General features: G+C 36.8%; 1 protein-coding gene across 1 annotated transcript in view; it reads right to left on the reverse strand.

Annotated features, from left to right (window-relative positions):
- SKA2 (spindle and kinetochore associated complex subunit 2) overlaps positions 1–22,454 on the reverse strand; it is a 40,615-nt gene that overhangs the window by 14,745 nt on the left and 3,416 nt on the right. The window contains exon 2 of the mRNA XM_059149329.1: positions 6,401–6,487. Within this exon, the coding sequence (XP_059005312.1) occupies positions 6,401–6,487 (87 nt within the window). The remainder of the gene's footprint in view (positions 1–6,400; positions 6,488–22,454) is intronic.

Below are 22,454 nucleotides of genomic sequence, written 5' to 3' on the forward strand. Positions count from 1 at the left end.
ATAATTTACTGTATCTTTATATCTGATTCTATGTAAAATTGTTGACTTTTATGCAGAACTACTGATAGATTCAAAATCACAGTATAATAAAGATAAGCAGCTAAACAAAATTATATGTATGTATGTGAATATGAATATACACACACAGACACATCATAGTGGTTATTACACAGCAATGTTCACTGAGCATTTATTGCCACTATCATCATGTAGAGCTATTAGAAGTTAGTAAAGTGGTTGTTTATTTTCCTGTTCCTTGGTGTTTATATATATATATATTATATTTATATAAAATCATTAGAACTATGTCAGTGAAATCTACAAACATTAAGATCATGGTTTTCTTCCTAAATGTCACACACAATAAAGGGAGTTACTAGATAAATATTTTAAGTGTTTGAAGTTAAAGTTCTTCAAAACTTGACAGAGAATTACCATATGATCTAGCAATTCCACCTCTAGGTATATATATATATTGAAGAACTGAAAACAAGGACTCAAAAAGATAAACATATACCCAGTATGCAAAAACACAATACCCAGAAGATGGAAGCAACCCAACTGTTCACTGACAGGCAAATGGATTTTAAGAATGAGATATCAATAGATAGATAGATATGATGGAATATTATTCAGCCTTAAAAAGGAGGGAAATTATGATACATGCTACACCATGGATGAACATTGAGGACATTACATTAAATGAAATAACCCAGCCACAAAAAGACAGATATATGACTCCACTTAGATAAAGTACCTAGAGTAGTCAAGTTACTACAGAAGAGAGTAGAATGATGGTTGCCAGGGATTGAAGGGAGTGGGGAATGGAGGGTTATTGTTTAATGGGGGCAGAATTTCAGTTTGGAAAGATGAAAAAGTTCTGGAGATGGTCATGATGGCTCCATAACAATGTGACTGTAATTAATATAACTGAACTGTGTACTCAAAAATGGTTAAAATTATACATTTCATGTCACATATATTTTACAATGGAAAAACAAACTAAGAATGTAAAATACTACAACTGCTTTGGAAAGCAATTAGGCAGTTCCTCAAAATATTAAGCAATATTTAATATTACCCAATATTTTAATATTACCCAAGCTACTCTTGGGTATAAAACTAGGAAACGAAAGGAAATGTCTACACAAAAACTTGTACATGAATGTTTATAGTAGCATTATCAAAATAGACAAAAGGAGAAACAACCAAACTATTAACTGATGAATAAGAAAATATGGCATAGCCATACAATATTATTCCTATAAAAAGGAATGAAGTGGGGTGGCTCAGTCCGTTAAGTGTCTTGACTCTTGATTTCAGCTCAGGTCCTGACTTAGGGTCTTGAATTCAGGTCCCACAGTGGGCTCCATCCTGGGCAGGAGTCTACTTACCAAAAAAAAAAAAAAAAAAAAAAAAGGAATGAAGTACTGATTCATGCTAGAGCATGGATGAACCTTTAAAACATTCTAGTGAAAAAAGCAAGACATAAAAGGCCACATATAGGGAATAGGGATGCCTAGATGGCTCAATTGGTTAAATATGCCTTCAGCTCAGGTCACGATCCCAAAGCCCTGGGATCAAGTCCTGCATCGGGCTCCTTTCTCGGCCAGGAGTCTACTTCTCCCTCTGCCTGCTGCTCTCTCTGCTTGTGTGCTCACTCACTCGCTTGCTCTAACAAATAAATAAATAAAATCTTTTTTTTTTCAAGGGCCACATGTTGTGATTCCATTTATATGGCATGTTCAGACAGCAAATCTAGAGACTGTACAGACAGAAAGTAGATGGTGGTCATGGCTGCACAACTCTGTGAATCTAAAAACCATAGAACTATACATTTTTAAAGGATGAATTTCATGGTATGTAAATTATAGCTCAATAAAGCAGTTTTTTTTTTAAAGGAAACTTGTATAAGAGAAGAATAACTGAAAGTAGAACAAAGATGAGGGATAGAAGGTGGAGGAAAAGTGGAAGCACCATATGAAATGTTTTCTACTTAGTACCTGAAATATATTGACTCAGATGAGTCCTGTGGACAGTCATTAGGCAATATCACTAGACCAAACTGGTTGGTTGATCTTCAGTCAAAGAGAAAAAGAGGAAAAGACAAAGAAAAAGTCAACACACTTAAGGAGCTAAAACAGTTCAAACTATACTCCCACAGAACTCTAGGATTAGAATCTAACAGTAAAATCTGAACATTCACAATGATTTCCCAATTTTATGTAAAATGTTATTTTAAGACTACTATGAAAAATTATATACTAAAAAATTGGACAACCCAGAAGAAATGGATAAATTTCTAGGATTTTCTACTCTTCCAAAACTGAATCAAGAAGAAATAGAAAAGTTGAACAGACTGACTACTAGCAATGAAATTGAATCATAATCAAAAAATTCTCACTGGGGCGCCTGGGTTAGTGTAGTTGATTAGGTGTCCAACTCTTGGTTTCAGCTTAGGTCATGATCTCAGGGTCATTACATGGAGTCCTGTGTCAAGCTCCATGCTCAGCATGGAATCTGCTTAAGACTCTCTCATCCGTGGAGCAGCTGGGTGGCTCATTAGGTTGAGAATCCAACTCAATTTCAGCTCATGTCATGGTACTGGGGTCATGGGATCCAGCTGCATGTCAGGCTCCATACTCAGCAGTGAGGAATCTGCTTGAGATTCTTTCTCTCCCTCTGTCCCTCCCCCTGCACTCGTTCTCTCTTTCTTTCTCTCAAATAAATAAAATTTTAAAAAAAAAAAAAAAAAAAGACTCTCTCCCTCTCCTGCTCTCATTTTCTTTCTCTAATAAATAAATACATCTTAAAAATAAATTTAAAACTCCCACCAAACAAAGTCCAGGACCAGATGGATTCACAGGTGAATGCTACCAAGTATTTAAAGAGTTAATACCTATTCTCCTCAAACTATTCCAAAAAAAAAAACAGAAGGAAAACTTCTAAATATATTCTACAAGGCAAAATCTACCTTGATACCAAAACCAAAACCAAAAAAAAAAGAAAAAAAAAAAGAACTCACTACAGGGCAATATCCCTGAAGAGCATAGATGGAAAAATCCTCAACAATGTATCAAAAACCACATTCAAAACTATATTAAAAGGATTATTCACCAAATAGTATTTATTCTAAGGATGCAAGGATGGTTCAGTAATTGCAAATGAATCAATGTCATGTATCAAATTAACTAAATAGGGAAAGGAAAAAAATCCTATCTCAATGTTACAGAAAGAGCATATTACAAAATTCACCATCCATTCATAAAAACTCTCAACAGTTTTTAGTTTCAAGAGTTTAAAGAGAACATAGCTCAACATAATAAAGACCATATATGACAAACCGACAGCTAACATCTAAGAGCTAAAAACTGAGAGCTTTTCCTCTAAGCTCAGAAACAAGACAAGGATGTTCATCCAATCTTGCCACTTTTAGTCAACATAGTACTGGAAGTCCTAACCACAGCAATCAGACAACAACAAGAAATAAAAGGCATCCAAACTGGAAGAAGTAAAACTGCCATTATTTGCAAATGACATACTATACATTCCAAGAAACTACTGGAATAACTTAATTCAACAAAGTTAAAGGACACAAAATTAATAAAGAGAAATCTATTGCATTTTTATATACTAATGATGAAATAGCAGAAAGAGAAATAAGAAAACAATTCCAGGGGCACCTGGGTGGCTCAGTGGGTTAAGCATCCTACTCATGATTTCAGCTCAGGTGATGATCTCATGGGTTGTGAGACTGACACACAAACAGCCAACAGACACATGAAAAGATACTCAGTATCACTAATCATCAGAGACATGCAAATCAAAACTGCAGCAAGACAACACCTTTTATCTGTCAAATTGGCTAGACTCAAAAGGACAAGAGGGGCACCCGGTTGGCTCAGTCAGTTAAGCATCTGGCTTCAACTCAGGTCATGATCCCAGAGTCCTGGAATCAAGCCTCAGGCCAGGTTCCCTGATTAGCAGGAGAGTCTACTTCTCCCTCTCCCTCTGCTGCCAACCCCACTTGTGCTCACTCTCTCTCAATAAATAAATAAAACCTTAAAAAGAAAAGAAAGACAAGGGGCGCCTGGGTGGCTCAGTGGGTCAAGCCGCTGCCTTCAGCTCAGGTCATGATCTCAGGGTCCTGGGATCGAGTCCCGCGTCGGGCTCTCTGTTCAGCAGGGAGCCTGCTTCCCTCTCTCTCTCTGCCTGCCTCTGTCTACTTGTGATTTCTCTCTGTCAAATAAATAAATAAAATCTTTAAAAAAAAAAAAGAAGAAAGACAAGAAATAACAAGTGTTTATGTGGAAGTAGAGAAAAAGGAACCTTCATGCACTGCTGGTAGAAATGCAAATTGGTGCAACCACTGTGGAAAACAGCATGGAGGTTCCTCAAAAAATTGAAAATAGAAATACCATATGATCCAGTAATTCCACTACTACTGGGTATTTACCCAAAGAAAATAAATAGACACACAAGAAAACAAAAATACTCTTAGTAAAAAGATGTATGCACACCTATGTTTATTATAGCATTACTTAGAATAGTCAAGATGTAGAAGCAACCTAAGTGCCCACTGATAGATGAATAGATAAAGAAAATGTGGTATATATGTACAATGTAATATTAGTCAACCATAAAAAAGAATGAGATCTTGTCATTTGGAACAACATGGCTGGACCTGGAGGGTATTATGCTAAATGAAATAAGTCAGACATAGAAAAATAAATACCATATGATTTTGCTTATATGTAGAATCTAAAAAACAAACAAATAAACAAAAAACCCCAAATGAACAAACAAAGTAGAAACAGAATGAGAACAAACTGGTAGCTGCCCAGGAGAGGGGGATGAGGGGATAAGCAAAACGGACAATGGGAGTACATGGTACAGGCTTCTAGTTACAGAATGAAATGTACAGCATAGCAAATATAGTCAATGGTATTGCCATGGTATTATTATAGTGTTGTATGGTGAGATATGGTAAAGCTACAGTTACGGTGAAAATAGCATAATGTATAGAGTTGTCCAACCACTATATTGTATACCTGAAACTATGGTAACATTGTGTATCAACTATACTTCAATTAAAAGACAATGTCATTCAAAAGAAATGAAATCTTGCCATTTGCAACGACGTGGATGGACCCAGACGTGGATGGACCTAGAGGGTATTATGCTGAGCGAAATAAGTCAATCAGAGAAAGACAATTATCATATGATCTACCTAATATGATCTCCCCAGCAACATGGGGGGTTTGGGAGGTAGGGAAGGAAAAAATGAAAAAAGATGGGATCGAGAGACTCTTAATCTCACAAAACACACTGAGAATTGCCAGGGAAGAAGGGGGGTTGGGTTATGGACATTGGGGAGGGTATGTGCTAAGGTGAGTGCTGTGAAGTGTATAAGCCTGACGATTCACAGACCTGTACCCCTGGGGCTAATAACACATTATATGTTAATTAAAAAAAAAAAAGACAATGTCTTTACAGGGGTGTGTGGGGGGGACGACACATTATTTTAATTTGTACTTCTACCAAATCCAAAATAATTCTTAAGTACATAAAAATTTTCTTAAAACTATATGATATTTATCTGCTGTCAAAGATTTAACATTAATGCTCTAAGTAGTCAATTACTATTAATGACAATGCTTAAAAACTTGTTTGCTTTAAACAAAATTGTTGGGGTGCCTGAGCAGCTCAGTCAATTAAACGTCCAACTCTTGATTTTGGCACAAGTCATGATCTTGGGGTGATGGGATCAAGCCCCTTGTTGGGCTCCATGCTAAGCAGAGATTCTGCTTAAGGTTCTCTGTCCTCTCCCTCTCTCTCTCTCTGCCCTTCCCCCCAGTTCTCTCTCTCAAATAAATAAAAATATCTTTGAAAAAATTGCTTTTATCTCCATGGGCATGTGTACATGTAGTTATAATTTTATGGAACATAAATGGAGTTAATATTTCAATCAATCTAAAGTTAGAATAACTAAGTATATAATTTTATGCAAAAATCACAGTTCATGTAACAAATCTATAGTGTATCATTGTCTTCCTCAGAAAATATCATAACTATCATAGTTTCTCCCTTCTTTTTAACAACCACTCTACAGGTATCTATATTCTCTCTCAGATTTCAGAGGCTTCCATAGTGGTTTATACCTCTGAATTCAATAATTCTTGATGATTAAGCATTAAAAAAAAGAGTAGCCACACATTTCCTTGACTGCAGGTATAATCTCTTGAGTATACTGTGACCAACCTTCTAAACATGAAAATATTTTAAGATTCTGTATATTTAGTACTTAATAATTTAACTTATAATATATTACTATTAAAAATGCTATCAGAAAATCTTTTAATAAAATTATCTGTTAAAAATAGATTTCTTTTGAGGTTACCTTGCCTGCTGTAACAGGATGATCAGTCTTGATTTCATATTCCAGCCTGTATTGAATGTAATCCAGATCAGAGTCAGCTTTCTGGAACTGAAGATCAGCACAAATAATATTTTTGTGAACCAAAAGACATATCAATAAACATGATACTGTTAACTATTCTTCTTTTTTCCTCTTTTTTTTTTTTTTTTAGTATTTCAATAATGAGAAATACACTAATTTGGTAAATATGGAAATAGAAAAGTACATAAAACCTCCATCATCTATAATACCTGTGCTCTATTAAAAATTTAAAAACTAGTTAACATTTTGAAAATGCATTTAAATGTTGAAAATGTTTCTCTATGCATCTCTCTTATTTTTAGAACCAAAATTAAGACACCAAGCAAATACTGTCACATATTAATACAAGAACTAACAATGGTTTCCAAAATTCCCAGGGTTGACAAACTCATCACTGAGGCAGCGTTTTTCTACCTTTGGTACGAAATGTGCAAGGTAAAACACAAAACAAATTTCTTTTCAGGGATACCTGCAATTTTACCATTATCTGCAACTCCATTAAACAGTGAACTACAAGTATTTGTCACATAGACCAATATTACAGACCTTAAAGAGACAGGAATTATACAAGGAAAGCTACATACAGTATAAGAGTAGCAATCTAAATTATCCCAGTTTACTGAACCTGGGTCCCAGCCTGGGACCTTGATGTGCAGTAAACCCCAAACAGAGAATAAAATACTCTATGATTACCAAAATTCTATCTTTACAACCAAAAACTTTTGGAACAGAAAAAGAAGAAAAAGAGACAGTTATTATTTTAAATTTTTTTCTAAGAATCTGAAACTGATTTGCATCTCTAACAGTAGAGTTGCCATAAACCAGAAAAATATATTAGGTCTTAATTTAAAACAGCACCTCAAAACAAAACAAATGGTACTTAAAATGTCTTTCAGAAAAGGGTACCTGGGTGGCTGAGTCAGTTGAGTGTTCAACTCTTGGTTTCAGCCCAGGTCATGAACTGAGTGTCATGGAATCCAGCCCTGAGTGGGACTCCAAAGTCAGCATAAATTCTCTCCCTCTTCCTCTGCCCCTACCCAAAATAAAATAAATAAATAAAATCTTTTTTTAAAAATGTTTTTCAAAAATGAAGGCTTTTCATTTGCTTATATAATTGTTAGATTAGATACTATGATTAAACTATCCAATAATTAGATTTCATTAAGCAAACTAATAATAACTACATATAGGGGTGCCTGAGTGGCTCAGTTGTGTAACTGTCTGATTTCCACTCAGGTCATGATCCTGGGGTCCTGGGATCAAGCCCTATCTCGGGCTCCCTGTTTGGCAGGGGAGTCTGCTTCTCCGTTCCCCTTTGCCCCGGCTCATGTGTACTCTGTCTCTTTCACTCACTCATTCTCTCCCTCTCTCAGATAAATAAAATCTTTAAAAAAATTAAGGGGCACCTGGGTGGCTCAGTTGGTTAAGCGTCTGCCTTCAGCTCAGGTCATGATCCCAGGGTCCTGGGATGGAGTCCCACATTGAGCTCCCTGCTCAGTGGGGAGCCTGCTTCTCCCTCTACCTTTAGCCCCTGCTCGTGATCGCTCTCTCTCTCAAATAAATAAAATCTTTAAAAAAAAATTTTTTTTTAATAATTACCATATACGTACATGTATATATATAAAAGAAAATTCCTGGGGCACCTGGCTGGCTCAGTCAGTAGGGCACACAACTCTTGATCTCAAGGGTCCTAAATTCAATCCCAAATTGGGTGGAGAGCCTACTTAAAAAAAATTTTTAGGGGCGCCTGGGTGGCCCAGTGGGTTAAAGCCTCTGCCTTCGGCTCAGGTCATGGTCCCAGGGTCCTGGGATCCAGCCCTGAATCGGGCTCTCTGCTCAGCAGGAAGCCTGCTTCCCTTCCTCTCTCTCTCTGCCTGGCTCTCTGCCTGCTTAAAAATAAATAAAATATTTTTTTTTAAAAAATTTTTAATTAAAAAATTTTAAAAAGGGGCGCCTGGGTGGCTCAATGGGTTAAAGCCTCTGCCTTCAGCTCAGGTCATGATCCCAGGCTCATGGGATCAAGTGCCATCCACCTCGGGCTCCACACTCAGCCAGGAGTCTGGTTAGCTCTCTCTCTCCCTTTCCCTCTGCCCCTCCCATCCTAAAATAAATAAATCTTAAAAAAAAAATGGGCAAAAGAAGGGCATCTGTCCTTGGATTGAGACCCAAACTCACTGGTAGCTCAGTGAGTTAAGGGTCAGCCTTTGTCTCCAGTCATTGTCCCAGGGCTCTGGGATAAAGCCCCAAGTCAGGTTCCCTGATCAGCAAGGAATCTGCTTCTCCTTCTCCCTCCACTCCCCCTGACCTCGACTCATGCTTGGTCTCTCTCTCTCTCAAATAAAATCTTAAAAAAAAAAAATGGGCGGATGACATGAACAGACATTTATCCAAGGAAGACATACAGATAGCAAACAGATTCATGAAAATATGCTCAACATTACTCATCATCAGGGAAATGCAAATCAAAACCACAATGAGACATCACTCCATACTTGTCAGAATGGCTAAAACAAAAAATTCAAGAAACAAGTGCTGGTGAAGATACAGAGAAAAAGGAACCCTTGTGCTGGTGGGAATGCGAACTGGTGTAGCTGCTGTGGAAGACGGTATGGAGGTTCCTCAAAAAGTTAAAAATAGAACTACCTTACAATCCAGTAATTTCACCACTGACTGTTTATCCAAAGAATACATAAACACTAATTCAAGAGAATACGCACATCCCTATGTTTACTGCAGCATTATTTATAATAGCCAAACTATGGAAACAGTCCAAGCATCCACTGATAAATGAACTGATAAAGAATATGTGATATATGGGGTACCTGGGTGGCTCAGTCAGTTAAGCATCTGCATTATGCTCAGGTCATGATCTCAGGGTTCTGGGATTGAGACCCAAAGCAGGCTCCCTGCTCAGCATGGAATCTGCTTTTCCCTCTCCCTCTGCCCCTCTTCCCTGCTTGTGCTTGCTTTCTTTCTCAAATAAATAAATAAAATCTTGAAAAAAAAGAGTATGTAATAGATAGATAGATAGAATGGAACATTATTTGGTTGGTCATGAAAAAAGAATGAAATCTTGGCATTTCCAACAACATGGACAGAACTAAAGAGTATAATACTTGGTGAAATAAGTCAATCAGAGAAAGAAAAATACCATATAACTTCACTCATATGTGGAATTTAAGAAACAAAACAAACGAACAAAGGGAAAAAAGAGAGAGAGAGAAACCAAAAAACATAATTAGTGAGCAAATACACTGTTACGGTGGGGGGGGTATGGGTGAAACAGGTGAAGGGTATCAAGCATACACTTTCATCCTGATAATCATTGAGTAATACACAGAACTGCTGAGTCACTGTTTTACACCTGAAAGTAATATAGACATGTATGTTAACTATTCTGAAATTTTAAAAAAATCTCTGTTCTAGGAGCTCTTAACTTGTTTATGAAACAGAAATTCTTAAACCTGTGTGTTTTGAAAGATTTTATTTATTTATTTATTTATTTATTTGAGAGAGAGAGAGAGAGCGAGCAAGCAGGGACAAAGAGGAAGACACAGATTCCCTGATGAGCAGGGAGCCCAAGGAGGGGCGCAATCCCAGGATCTGAACAGAAGGCAGACACCCAACCAAATGAGACACCCAGGCAGCCCCCATGTGTGTTTTTTAACTTGATATTTTAACTCTTCTTAAAGTTTAACTACCATAATCCCAAAGACCATTTAACAATATCTTCTTTTCAAGATAGCTGTTTTAGCTATGGCTTCCTATAATACCTGGTGGTCCACAATGTATTAAAATCATCAAACAGGGGGGCGCCTGGGTGACTCAGTGGGTTTAGCCACTGCCTTCGGCTTGGGTCATGATCTCGGGGTTCTGGGATCAAGTCCCGCGTTGGGCTCTCTGCTCAGCGGGGAGCCTGCTTCCCTCTCTCTCTCTCTCTCTGCCTGCCTCTCCATCTACTTGTGATCTCCCTGTCAAATAAATAAATAAAATCTTTAAAAAAAAATCATCAAACAGTATCAATAATAAATCGTTCCTGCTTTTAAGTAACTTCTATTTTAGCAAGATACCAAAGAGTGTGCTTCCAATCAATGATGATAGAATCAGCTAAATTTTAAAATATGTTTATAAACCAATTGTTAAACACAGGCACAACTAAAAATTACATAAATTTACCAGTAAACAAATTGTTAAAAACAAATACTCAAAAATTATAACTTCCTAATGATTTTACTATTATATATGCTCTTGAGATCCACCACATGTACATAATGAAAATACTATATCATGTGCTACTGTGCATGTCTTCCCAACTTCACTTTCAATCATGCTAGAAGCTTGCAAATGGCCAAGGTGGAAATATTTACACCAAGGAAATTGGAAAATGCTAAATTCAGGATTTCCTACCTCCTCCTCCCCCTAACTGCATTTATATGTACACTTCTGCTTTCAAAAAACTTTTTTAAATTCCATCCCCCCTTAAGTAATGGGCCCACATTTCTATTGGAAAAATATTTCAGAAGATAAAACAAATTTTAAACAGACTTTCAAAAACAGGGGGAGAAGGAAATGGGGAATTATCATAACGGGCCCAGAGATTGAGTATGTAAAGATAAAGAAGTTCTAGAAATGGGTAGTAGTTGTGGTTGTACAAGAATGTGAATATACTTAATACCAATAAACTATAAACTTAAAATGGTAAATTTTCTTATATATATTTTATCACAAATACAAATTTAAAAAAACAAAGATGGGAAAAACAGCTTGAGATTAGAATGTAACTCTCTGTGAAGAACTGAACAGAACATTTCATGATAATACACAGGGGAAGTATTTACTTATCAGTGAAGTCGGTGGGCTTGGAAATAAGCAGGGACCCAAAAAATGCAATGTTGAAAAATAGAAAAACAATCAAGATTTTCAGAGTCCCTTCATTTTATAAATGACAAAATAGTCTAAGTGATTTGCCTCTAGTTCTATTTTCTTTTTCTATTTTCTTTCATTTATTTATTTAACAGAGACAGTGAGAGGTAACACAGCAGGAGGTGTGGGAGAGGGAGAATCAGGCTTCTCCGAGCAGGAAGCCCGCGATTCAGGACTCAATCCCAGCACTCTGCAATCAGGACCTGAGCAGAAGCCAGAGGCTTAACGACTGAGCCACCCAGACACCCCTCTAGTTCCATTTTCATTACTATATTTTTTATGCAGTTTGATGAAAGTCTATACATGTTACATAGGACATTAGAGCCAATAAAAGTCACATAGATAGGGGCAGGGAATGTAAAGACTTCAGCTAAAGTTTTGTGTGTGTGTGTTTTTTAAGTTTCAAATCTAATATCACTGGTTAGTCCATTAAAAAATTCCCCCTGAACACAACCTTGTAGTATGATCCAGGAAAAAAAAAAAAAAAAGTAAAAGGATTGAGCTACTTGGTAGAAGTTCTAGCCCTGGTATCACTAACAAGTTATGTGGCCTTAGGTAAGTCTTCCATCTCTCTGGGTCTCTTCTACTAAATGAGAGAGTTGGAAATCTAAGGTCCCTCTCAACACTAATATTCTAGTATTTTATAATACCACATATAAAACCAAGTTTAATTTATCAAAATGTTAAAATTTAGAAAAGATAAATTTCCTTCTCCCAAGATATTAAAATGACATTTAAGTTTTGGATTTTAATGTTTATATTAAGAATTAGCTTCTACTATTTGTTTTCTCCCTAAACAAAGATGACTATTGATTTGGTTTCAGCTATATAGTTTCTGCAACCTGCCCATTGTTTTTCCCAAATACCAAAACCCTATAAGCAATATTGCACTACTCAGAGCTATTTACACAGCAGAGACAATATCGATAGGGTTCTAGGATCTGGTCATAAACAGAAAATTTTTTAGTCACATGGTACAAAATTTGCTGACCAAGTACTATAGTCTCCATAATTCATTAGCATCTGATTAAGTACACAAACCGATGTTGAAAAATTTCATTCACAGCCCTCTTCAGTTAGAAATTTGCCTCTTAAAGCCTAGTTAACAGTGAGGCTGCTCTTTAACTTTAGCTACCTATCTTATTTTTAGGAGCATTAGAATACTTAAAATAAAACTAGTGAATTTTTTTTAGAGTTGGGGGGACAGAGAGAGAGCAAGAGAGAGAATCTTAAGCAGGCTCCATGCTCAGTGCTGAGCCCAACAGGGCACTTGATCTCATGACGCTGTCATGACCTGAGCCATCAAGAGTCAGACACTTAACCAACTGAGCCACCCAGGCACTCCAAAACTACTGAATTTTTTCAAAACCAAAGATATTTCAGAAGCCAGTTTTCTTCTAACTCAGTAAAAAGAATAAATGGAAACTTTTATACCCATTTTATGTGATAAAATATGCAATTTAGCTAGGAAAAGTCCATTGAGATCAACATTAAAGGCCCCCAAACAGCCAAATTACATTCTGCCAACTGGACATCCTTGGAAACAGACTGGGAGTGTAAGGAAGATACTACATAAACAGGAAAAGAAATAGTTTAGGAAATAATTTTGACTTTTAGAGTATGCTACATATTGCATAAACATATAATAATCTGTCTATTATACTAGTTATTATAATCAGCTTAACGCTTTATACCACTCAACTATTTGGCAGCAAGGAGAAAAGAACACAGACCAACTTAAAAATACTTCCTTTTAACAAACAACCTACAGATTCTTACTGCCACAATAGCACTCCCTTTCCAAAGAACCAGTGCTCTAAAAAAAGCAAACACATCCTTATGTGAGCGAGTTTGCCTCAACAGCATCAAACCACAAAAAAATGAAGAAATATGGCAATCTTATTTATGATGAGAGAAGTTGGTAGAGATACATTCTAGACTTAGTAGCTAGGCTTAGAAATACATTTTCCATAGAAACATTATTTTAAGGGAAAACTTAATACTTCTAGATCTAGGTTAGCAATATTATCAACCAAAGAAACTAACACTTAACAAACCCACTACTTTCTTTATATTCCCCTCCCTCCAATGCAGATTTACAAACACCTTTATCTACTCTCATTTTATTTTGTTCAGGGCTCTAGCTTACCATTTCACTTATTAGAATCATTTGTCTGGGCGCCTGGGTGGCTCAGTGGGTTAAGCCGCTGCCTTCGGCTCAGGTCATGATCTCAGAGTGCTGGGATCGAGTCCCGCATCGGGCTCTCTGCTCAGCAGGGAGCCTGCTTCCCTCTCTCTCTCTCCGCCTGCCTCTCTGTCTACTTGTGATTTCTCTCTGTCAAATAAATAAATAAAATCTTTAAAAAAAAAAAAAAAAAAAAGAATCATTTGTCTGCTTGATAGTGTCACCACTTGATTTCAAATGTTTTGCTTATAAGAGCCCTATCTTCCTTTTTATATCCCCTGGCTTTTAATATACAGCCTAATGCTCAAAGACAAAAAGGAATAGATGAAAGAACATTCATTCCTTTGGAGAACAATCTGGGAACCCAACCACCCTCTAAAGCCTGTTTTAAGAAATATGAAGAAAAAAGGAAAAAAGAAAGTTCCCAAAAGTTGAGGGCCACCCCAAATGTATACACAATCACAATTGTTTTTTGTGTATTTCTACTGAAGGGCTGAACTATTACCTAGTCTCTTCCAGAAAGAACACATGTCAATGCATGTCTTGAGCAGATAAGCACTAATATGCACAAGCACCAGGTTGCACATGTTATTTCCAGCAAATAGCAACATCAAAGCAGAAGTGAGCAGAAGCTTCATCAGTTCCTAATCTTCAGGCTTTTATGAAACAATTATTAGCACAGAACACATAAGCAAGCCCCTGCCTGTAAAAGATTGCTTTTATCAGTTGAATGTAGTCTAACTTTTTAAGATTTCAGGACCCTAGATTATTTGTTAATTGTGCTATGGACACATAAAGGACTACAGGGAGAGATTTTCATAATATACTGAACAAACTTGGTTTAGAAAAAATAGGGGCACCTCAGTGGTCCAGTCAGTTAAGCATCCCACTCTTGGTTTTGGCTGAAGTCATGATTTTGGTGCCATGGGATAGAGCCCCACATCATGCTCTGTGCATGGCACAGAGTCTACTTGAGACTCTCTCTCTCTCTCCCTCTACCCCTCCCCATCATGCTCTCTTTCTCTTTCTCTAAAACAAATAAATAAATCTTAAAAAAAAAGTTAAATATATACCTGCAAAAAAATCTAAAATATACAACATAGATATAATATTCATAGAATTGTAAGGGGCTTTTTTCATTCATCTTCTAATTAAATTACATGTATGATAACTATTTAAAGCAAATTTTGTAAGTGCAAGTCACTCTTCAAGATCACTGCGGTTAGGGTACCTGGCTGGCACAATCAGTGGGACATCTGTCTTTTGATCTCAGGGATGTAGGTTCAAGCCCCATGTTGGGTGCAGAGATAACTTAAAGATAAAATAAATATTTAAAAATTTTTTAAAAAGGTCATTGGGGTTTCCCAATGCCTATAGAATTAACTCTAACTCTTAGTATAATTCTTCACAAGATGACATTAACATATTCACCACAGATGCTTCACATTTTACACCTCAGCCACACTGAATTTCACTGTCCCAAATATGCCAGGCTATTTTTTAAAATCACTGATCTCTAAAAGTGCCTGGCAAACAACACAGTTCAAACATTATACTGTCTAATATAGAGAGAATAATATATAGAGAGAATAGATTATAATATTGTATAAAATGTGTATATAAAACACAGATGATAATCTTAAAATTATAATGTTAGCAAATGTCATCAACATGACAAAACAGGTACATTCCCAAATTACAGAGCACAAAATAGTGGACATACTTGAAACAAAAACTTAGTATAATCTTGAGAGAGTACATGTTTGGCAGCAATTCTTACTTACATATATACCGAAAAGGATATAAGATTAATGATGTGTAGTCACTCAATTTCAAATACTTCTAACTTCTGAAAAGCAGATATTCTTTTCTTCTTTTTAAGATTTACTTATTTAGGGGCGCCTGGGTGGCTCAGTGGGTTAAAGCCTCTGCCTTCAGCTCAGGTCATGATCCCAGGGTCCTGAGACCGAGCCCTGCATCAGGCTCTCTGCTCATCAGGGAGCCCGCTTCCCTTCCTATCTCTCTCTGCCTGCCTCTCTGCCTACTTGTGATCTCTCTCTCTGTCAAATAAATAAATAAAATCTATTTTTAAAAAATTTACTTATTTATTTTAGAGAAAGAAAGAGAGGGAGAGAGAAACCTAAGCCTACTCCAGGCAGAGTACAGAGCCCAACACGGAGCTCAATCTCACAACGCTAAAATCATGACCTGAGAGGAAACCAAGAGTTGGACACTTAACCAACTGTGCTACTCAGGTGCCCCTGAATAGCAGATATTCTTAATAAGGGGCCCATCAGTCCATGGGGGCAAAGGTATACAAATCCTGCTTACTAGTTACCAAGTTAATGTATCTCTGTATATTTTTCTGGTGAGGTGGAACTCCTCTAAAGATCCATGGCATAAAGGGGAAAAAAGGGATTAAAAACTATCACCTTAAGAGAAATACAGATTCTGCCTTAGTGTCAATGACAAGGTAAAAAAGACTGCCAAATAAACTTAACACCTGTACTCCTAGATGGAGCAGGGGGGAAAATGGAAAGTACAGTAAGTACCAAGAGATAGTCTGCTTTTTTGTCATTCAAAAAAAAAAAAGTGTGATTGCTTTTGAAACCCAAATGCTAAGCATATGGCTGGGTACAGAAAAGGCAGATACTGTCTTCTCCTTATTCAATCATTCATTCATTCATTTATTTTCCTCTTTTACTAGCCTGCCCTAGTAACATTTACTGAAAGTACGAAGTACTGTCATTTATAATTAGGCAGATTGAGGGGGGAAAAAAGCATTTACAAAAGTTAAACAACTCTATTTCCTAACACAAATAAATTGTTCTAAAAAGTTAAATGTATTTTACAATCACTGTCACTACATGGAAATCTTACCAAAAACTGAGTTATTTCCTCACTTATAAAATGAGAAAAACACTGAATCAGAGAATCAAGAATTGACTTATTCAAACTTTTAAAATGTTATATATTAACATAATTTAGAAGTATAACTTTTTTAAAAAGATTTTTTATATTCATTTGACAGATAGAAAGAGAGTATAAGTAGGCAGAGCAGCAAGCAGAGGGAGAGGGAGAAGCAAGTTCCCCACTGAGAAGGGAGCCTGACTCAGGGCTTGATCCCAGGATCCTGGGATCATGACCTGAGCTGAAGGCAGTCACTCAACTGACTGAGGCAACCAGGTGCCCCAGAAGTTTAACCTTTTAAAGTCTAATTGAGAATAAATTTTATTTATTAGCAACATTCTCAATATTGAAACTTTATATTTGGATAACAAAGGTAAGATCTTTTCTTTATTTGTTTCAAAACTTTTACTTTCCTCCAAGGAAGAAGAAAATTTCCCACTTCATTTTAAATAAATTCATAGATATGGTATTTCATACCTACTACTGAAATTGAAGATGTGTTCACATCAAAATACAGTTCAAAGGGGACCTGGGTGGCTCAGTGGGTTAAGCCTCTGCCTTCGGCTCAGGCCATGATCTCAGGGTCCTGGGATCAAGCCCCACATAGGGCTCTCTGCTCAGCAGGGAATCTGCTTCCCTCCCCACCTCTGCCTGTTGCTCTGCCTACTTGTGATCTCTCTCTGTCAAATAAATAAATATTAAAAAAAAAATACAGTTCAAGGCAGAAGAACCTTCCCTCTCCGCACCATCTGGTATATATTTTTATTCTTATTTAAGTAGTATATAATCTTTTACCCAGAAAACTTAATGATTGTACATGCTCTGGGATAGAAAGAAAATTTAATGATGCATCTAAAAGGAAATGCATTACACTGTTATCAACTCACTTTTTTTTTAAAGTTAAAGTAGGCTCCATGCCTACTTGAACTCAAGACCCCGAACAGTCTCATGCTCTGCTGACTGAGTCAGACAGATGCCTCTCAATTCACTTCTTTAGAGAAAAGAAATGAAATCCTCAAATTAAGCAGTTTTCTTCCCTCAGTTCCTCGCCATGTAATGTTCTACCTGATTAAAAAACAGAATCCTACCCAGTGCTTGAACTGCCTACTTGAGAATGGTAGGAAATTAAAAGCAGAAGAAGAGAAAAGCAGCCACACTTTAGGCCTAGAGAGGTAACTCAGATTTTAATATATGAAATGTGGGAATAAAATAGTTTTCTCATAAGCAGTCATGTTCTTCATTCCCTACCAAATGATGTCTTTGAGTCCATGCCTAATATCTCGGATACCTTTCTTCCCTCTGTATCCATTCTCCTGGCTTTTGAGGACATTTGCTTAACAAATAGCTTACTTTTCCCCTGAAATTTCTTTAGAAGACATGTTGTAACACTTCTTGCTCTAATTTTAAGATATAGAGCAGTAGTAGAAATCACACTGAGCAGATTATGAAAAATTTATAAATAAGACCTATACACTGAAAACTACAAAACACTGTTGAAAGAAATTTTAAAAGACCTAATAAATAGAGATAATGTTCAAGCATCAGAAAACTCATTACTGTCAAGCTATCAAGTCTCCCTAAATTTTTTTCTAGATTTAACATGATCCCAACCAAACTCCCAGGCAGTCTTTTTTTTTTTTTTTTTAAGAAACTGACCCCCCCTCAAAAAAAGGCTTATTTGGAAATACAAAATAATTTAAAAATTTTAGAAAACAAGAGCAAAGTTTGAGGCCTCACATTAAATGATTTCAAGACTTACTATAAGAGACAAACCAAAAAAGAAAAAAGAGAGACAAACCATTAGAGACTCTTAACTATAGAAAACAAAATGAGGGCTGCTGGAGGGGTGGGGTGGTGGGTAGGGGGATAGGGTAACTGGGTGATGGGCATTACAGAGGGCACTTCATGTAATAGACACTGGATGTTATATGCAACGGATGAATCACTAAAATCTACGTCTGGAACAACAGTAACAGAAGACCTATTATATAGGTACAGTAACCATGATAGCATGATATGTCATAATGGAACAAAACAGAGTTCAAAAATAAATAAACCAGGGACGCCTGGGTGGCTCAGTTGGTTAAGCGGCTGCCTTCGGCTCAGGTCATGATCCCAGCGTCCTGGGATTGAGTCCCACATCGGGATCCTTGCTCCGCGGGGAGCCTGCTTCTCCCTCTGACTCTGCCTGCCACTCTGTCTGCCTGTGCTTGCTGTCTCTCTCTCTGACAAATAAATAAATAAAATCTTTTAAAAAAATAAATAAATAAATAAATAAATAAATAAATAAATAAACCAGGTATCTGGGTCGCTCAGTCAGTTCAGTGACCGACTCTTAATTTCAACTCAGGTCATAATCTCAGGGGTGTCAGTGCACAGTGTCCTTCAGACTCTCTCTCTCACTCTTCCCCTCCCCGCACTCATACACGTGAGATCTCACTCTCTCTCTCAAATAAATAAATAAGTAAAATCTTTAAATAAATAAATAAACCAGTTCCTACATACTCATTCAACCGATTTGGTACAAAGGAGCTAAGGGAAATTCAATAGGGATATGAGAAAGTTTTCAACCAATGCTACCAGAAAAGAGGATTATCCATATGCAAAATAAATAAATAAATGAAAAGACTTTTTACTCTCACTTTATACCACATACAAAAATTAACTCTAAATGGACAGGAATCTAAATGTAAAATCTGGGGCACCCGGGTGGCTCAGTCAGGTAGGAGCCCAACTCTCGGTTTCAGCTTAGGTCAGGATCTTGTCCTGGGACCAAGCTCCATGTCAGGCTCCACACTCAGCAGGGAGTCTGCTTTCACCTCTCCCTACTCATACACACTCTTCCTGTCTAAAATAAATAAATAAACCCTTAAAAAGAAAAGAAATGTACAATCTAACACTCTAGTCTTCTAGAAAAAAAACATTTGTGACCTTGAGTTAGGCAAAGATTTCTGAGATTGTAAACAAAAAGTAGGGGAGCCTGGGTGGCTCAGTCAGTTGAGTGGCTGCCTTCCACTAAGATCATGATCCCAGGGTCCTCGGATCAAGCTTCCAAGCCAAGCAGGGAGCCTGCTTCTCCACCTACTTGTACTCTCTATCTCTCTGTCAAATAAATAAATAAATAATCAAAAGAAAACAACAACAACAAAAAAAACCCAACACAAAAAAGCGTAATCCATAGCAGAATAAATGCATAAATTGAACTTCATCAAAAATTTTTATGTGAGAGGGCAATAACAGAAAAAAATTAAAGGACTCTTAAAATAGTTAAAAATACAAACATCTCAGAAAGCACCTGGGTGGGACGCCTGGGTGGCTCAGTAGGTTAAGCCACTGCCTTCGCCTCGGGTCATGATCCCAGAGTCCTGGGATCGAGTCCCACATGGGCTCCTTGCTCGGCAGGGAGCCTGCTTCTCTCTCTGCCTCTGCCAGCCTCTCTGCCTGCTTGTGTGCTCTCTCACTTTCTCTCCCTCCCTCTCCCTAACAAATAAATAAATAAAATATTAAAAAAAGAAACAAAGGAAGAAAGCACCTGGGTGACCCAATTGGTGAAGCAGCTGCCTTCAGCTCAGATCATGTTTCCAGAGTCCTGGAATCGAGCCCTGCATGGGGCTCCCTGCTCATCAGGGAGCCTGCTTCTGCCACTTTCCCCTGCTCATGGGTGACCACTCTCTCTCAATTAAATAAATAAAATCTTGAAAAAAAAAAAAAAGACAAATATCTCAATTTGAAAATAGGCAAAAGATTTCAACAGATATTCACTAAAGAAGATATTCCAAGTGCAAATAAGCACGTTAAAAGATGGTGGATATCATTAGCCATTAAGGAAATGCAAATTCAAGCTATAAGCAGATACCATTATACAACTATTAGAATAGCTAAAATGAAGACTGAGATGGTTGAATGACTCTTGGTTTTGGCTCAGGTCATGATCTCATGGGTCATGAGATTGAGCCCCACATTGGGTTCTGTGCCCGGTGTGGAGTCAGCTTGGGATTCTCTCTCTCTCTCTCCCTCTGTCCCTGCTACAGGTGCTCGTTCTCTCTCTAAAATAAATATATCTTTAAAAAAAAGAAAAAGAAGACTGGCAATACCAAGATATCAAATGTTGGTAAGGATATGGAGAAACTGGAACCCTAAATCATAGCTTTGGTAAATATTTCAGTGGTTCTTTTATGAGATGAAGCATACATTTTTATTATGTTACCCAAGAGAAACAAAAACATTGTGTCCAAACAAAGACTTACACTACAATGTTTATAATGTCTTTATTCATAATAAGCAGAACCTGGAAACAACCCAGAGTTCACAATCTGGTAAATGGATAAATAGTTTGTGATAATCTATACCAATGAAATACTACTCAACAATAAAAATAGTCCAACTACTACTAAGTACAACAACACAGATGAATCTCAAAAGCATTCTGCCAAGTGTAAGAAGTCAGGCACAAAAACTGCAAGCTATAAATGATTCCATTTATATGAACTTCTAGAAATGGCAAAACTAGAGATCAATCATTGTCAGGGAGCTTGGGAGGAAGAGGCTGGCTGACTGCAAAGGGGCATAAGGGAACATTAGGTGATGGAAATGTTCTATACCATGTCTGTGGGGGTGGTTACATGATTGTCCACACTTTTCCAAACTCATCAAATTGTACAACTAAAATTGGTACATTTTTTGTATGCAAATTATATCTAAAAACTGATTACAAAAGAAGTAATGGATTCACACTTTATTCTATTTCATTACTACAAAAAAGAACTTTAAAACAAGCACTCATAAGTTTGAAATTCAAGCATAAACTACATAGCACACATAATTAACATCAATTAAAATTTGGGGCAAGTTATCATATAAAATAGACAGCAGAGATTGTTTTCATTACTTACTAATTCACCTTAAAACCAATGAAAACCCAAGACATGCCAGAACCTATCCAAATCTGTTACAGAAAGAAGAAAAATCCAACTACTCATTTAAACAAGTCATATCAACTTCAGGTATAAAAAATGTTACCTCAATGTGTTTCATAGTGCATTAATTACGATAGTGAGCTTTTTTCAAATTATGACTTCCTGAAACATATACTTAGGGTAATAAAATTAAACACTTTCAGCAACAAAGATTGTGGTAAATTACTCACAGATACTGAAGAAAGATGTAAGGCAAGAATCAAAATTCTGGTGTACATTCTGCTTTCAGATGCTTTGACAATACTATTGCACTGCTAGCTGTAAAGTACAGTAGTGCAATAAAGTCAGAGCATTCGTTAGCAGATATTGATAGTAAAGGAAAACAAAAGCATCTTGCATCAGCTGAAGCATCAGTGTGAAAAGAATTTAAAGAAGGGCTACCATTTTGGACAGAAGACATCCAAAACCTAAGAACATGTATATCAATGTTAAAAAGAAAGAACTTAACTTATAGTTTTCTAATGACTAACTTGTGATTAATACTTAACAAAAATATATAGGAAGGATTTCTGTAAGTACATCCTAAGCTTCAGAAATTATTAATATGGGTTTTGTTAATACCTTAAGACTAGTATTAACAAAACCAGTTATAATTACTACTGAGGCAAAATTGTGAAAAATACTTGTTTTGCTGAGATGTGTTGATTAGCTTCCCCATTGCAAATGATCGATTAAGTAAGAAAATCAGAGAAAACAAATGAAAAGTAAAATAAGTTTCCTATCTCTAAATACCCAATCTATCTTTCTGGAATCTAAACTACACTAAACTGGATCCCAGAGTCCTGGGACTAAGCCCTACATTCCACATCAGGCTCCCTGCTCAATGGGGAGCCTGTTTCTTCCCCTGCTTGTGCTCTCTCTGCGTCAAATAAATAAATAAAATATTTTAAAACATAAAATAAAATAAATAGGGGTGCCTGAGTGGCTCAGTAGGTTAAAGCCTCTGCCTTCAGCTCGGGTCATGGTCTCAGGGTCCTGGGATCAAGCCCCTCATCGGGCT

The sequence above is a fragment of the Mustela lutreola genome, chromosome 15, assembly GCF_030435805.1.
Source record: "Mustela lutreola isolate mMusLut2 chromosome 15, mMusLut2.pri, whole genome shotgun sequence".
Classification (NCBI taxonomy): Eukaryota; Metazoa; Chordata; class Mammalia; order Carnivora; family Mustelidae; genus Mustela; species Mustela lutreola.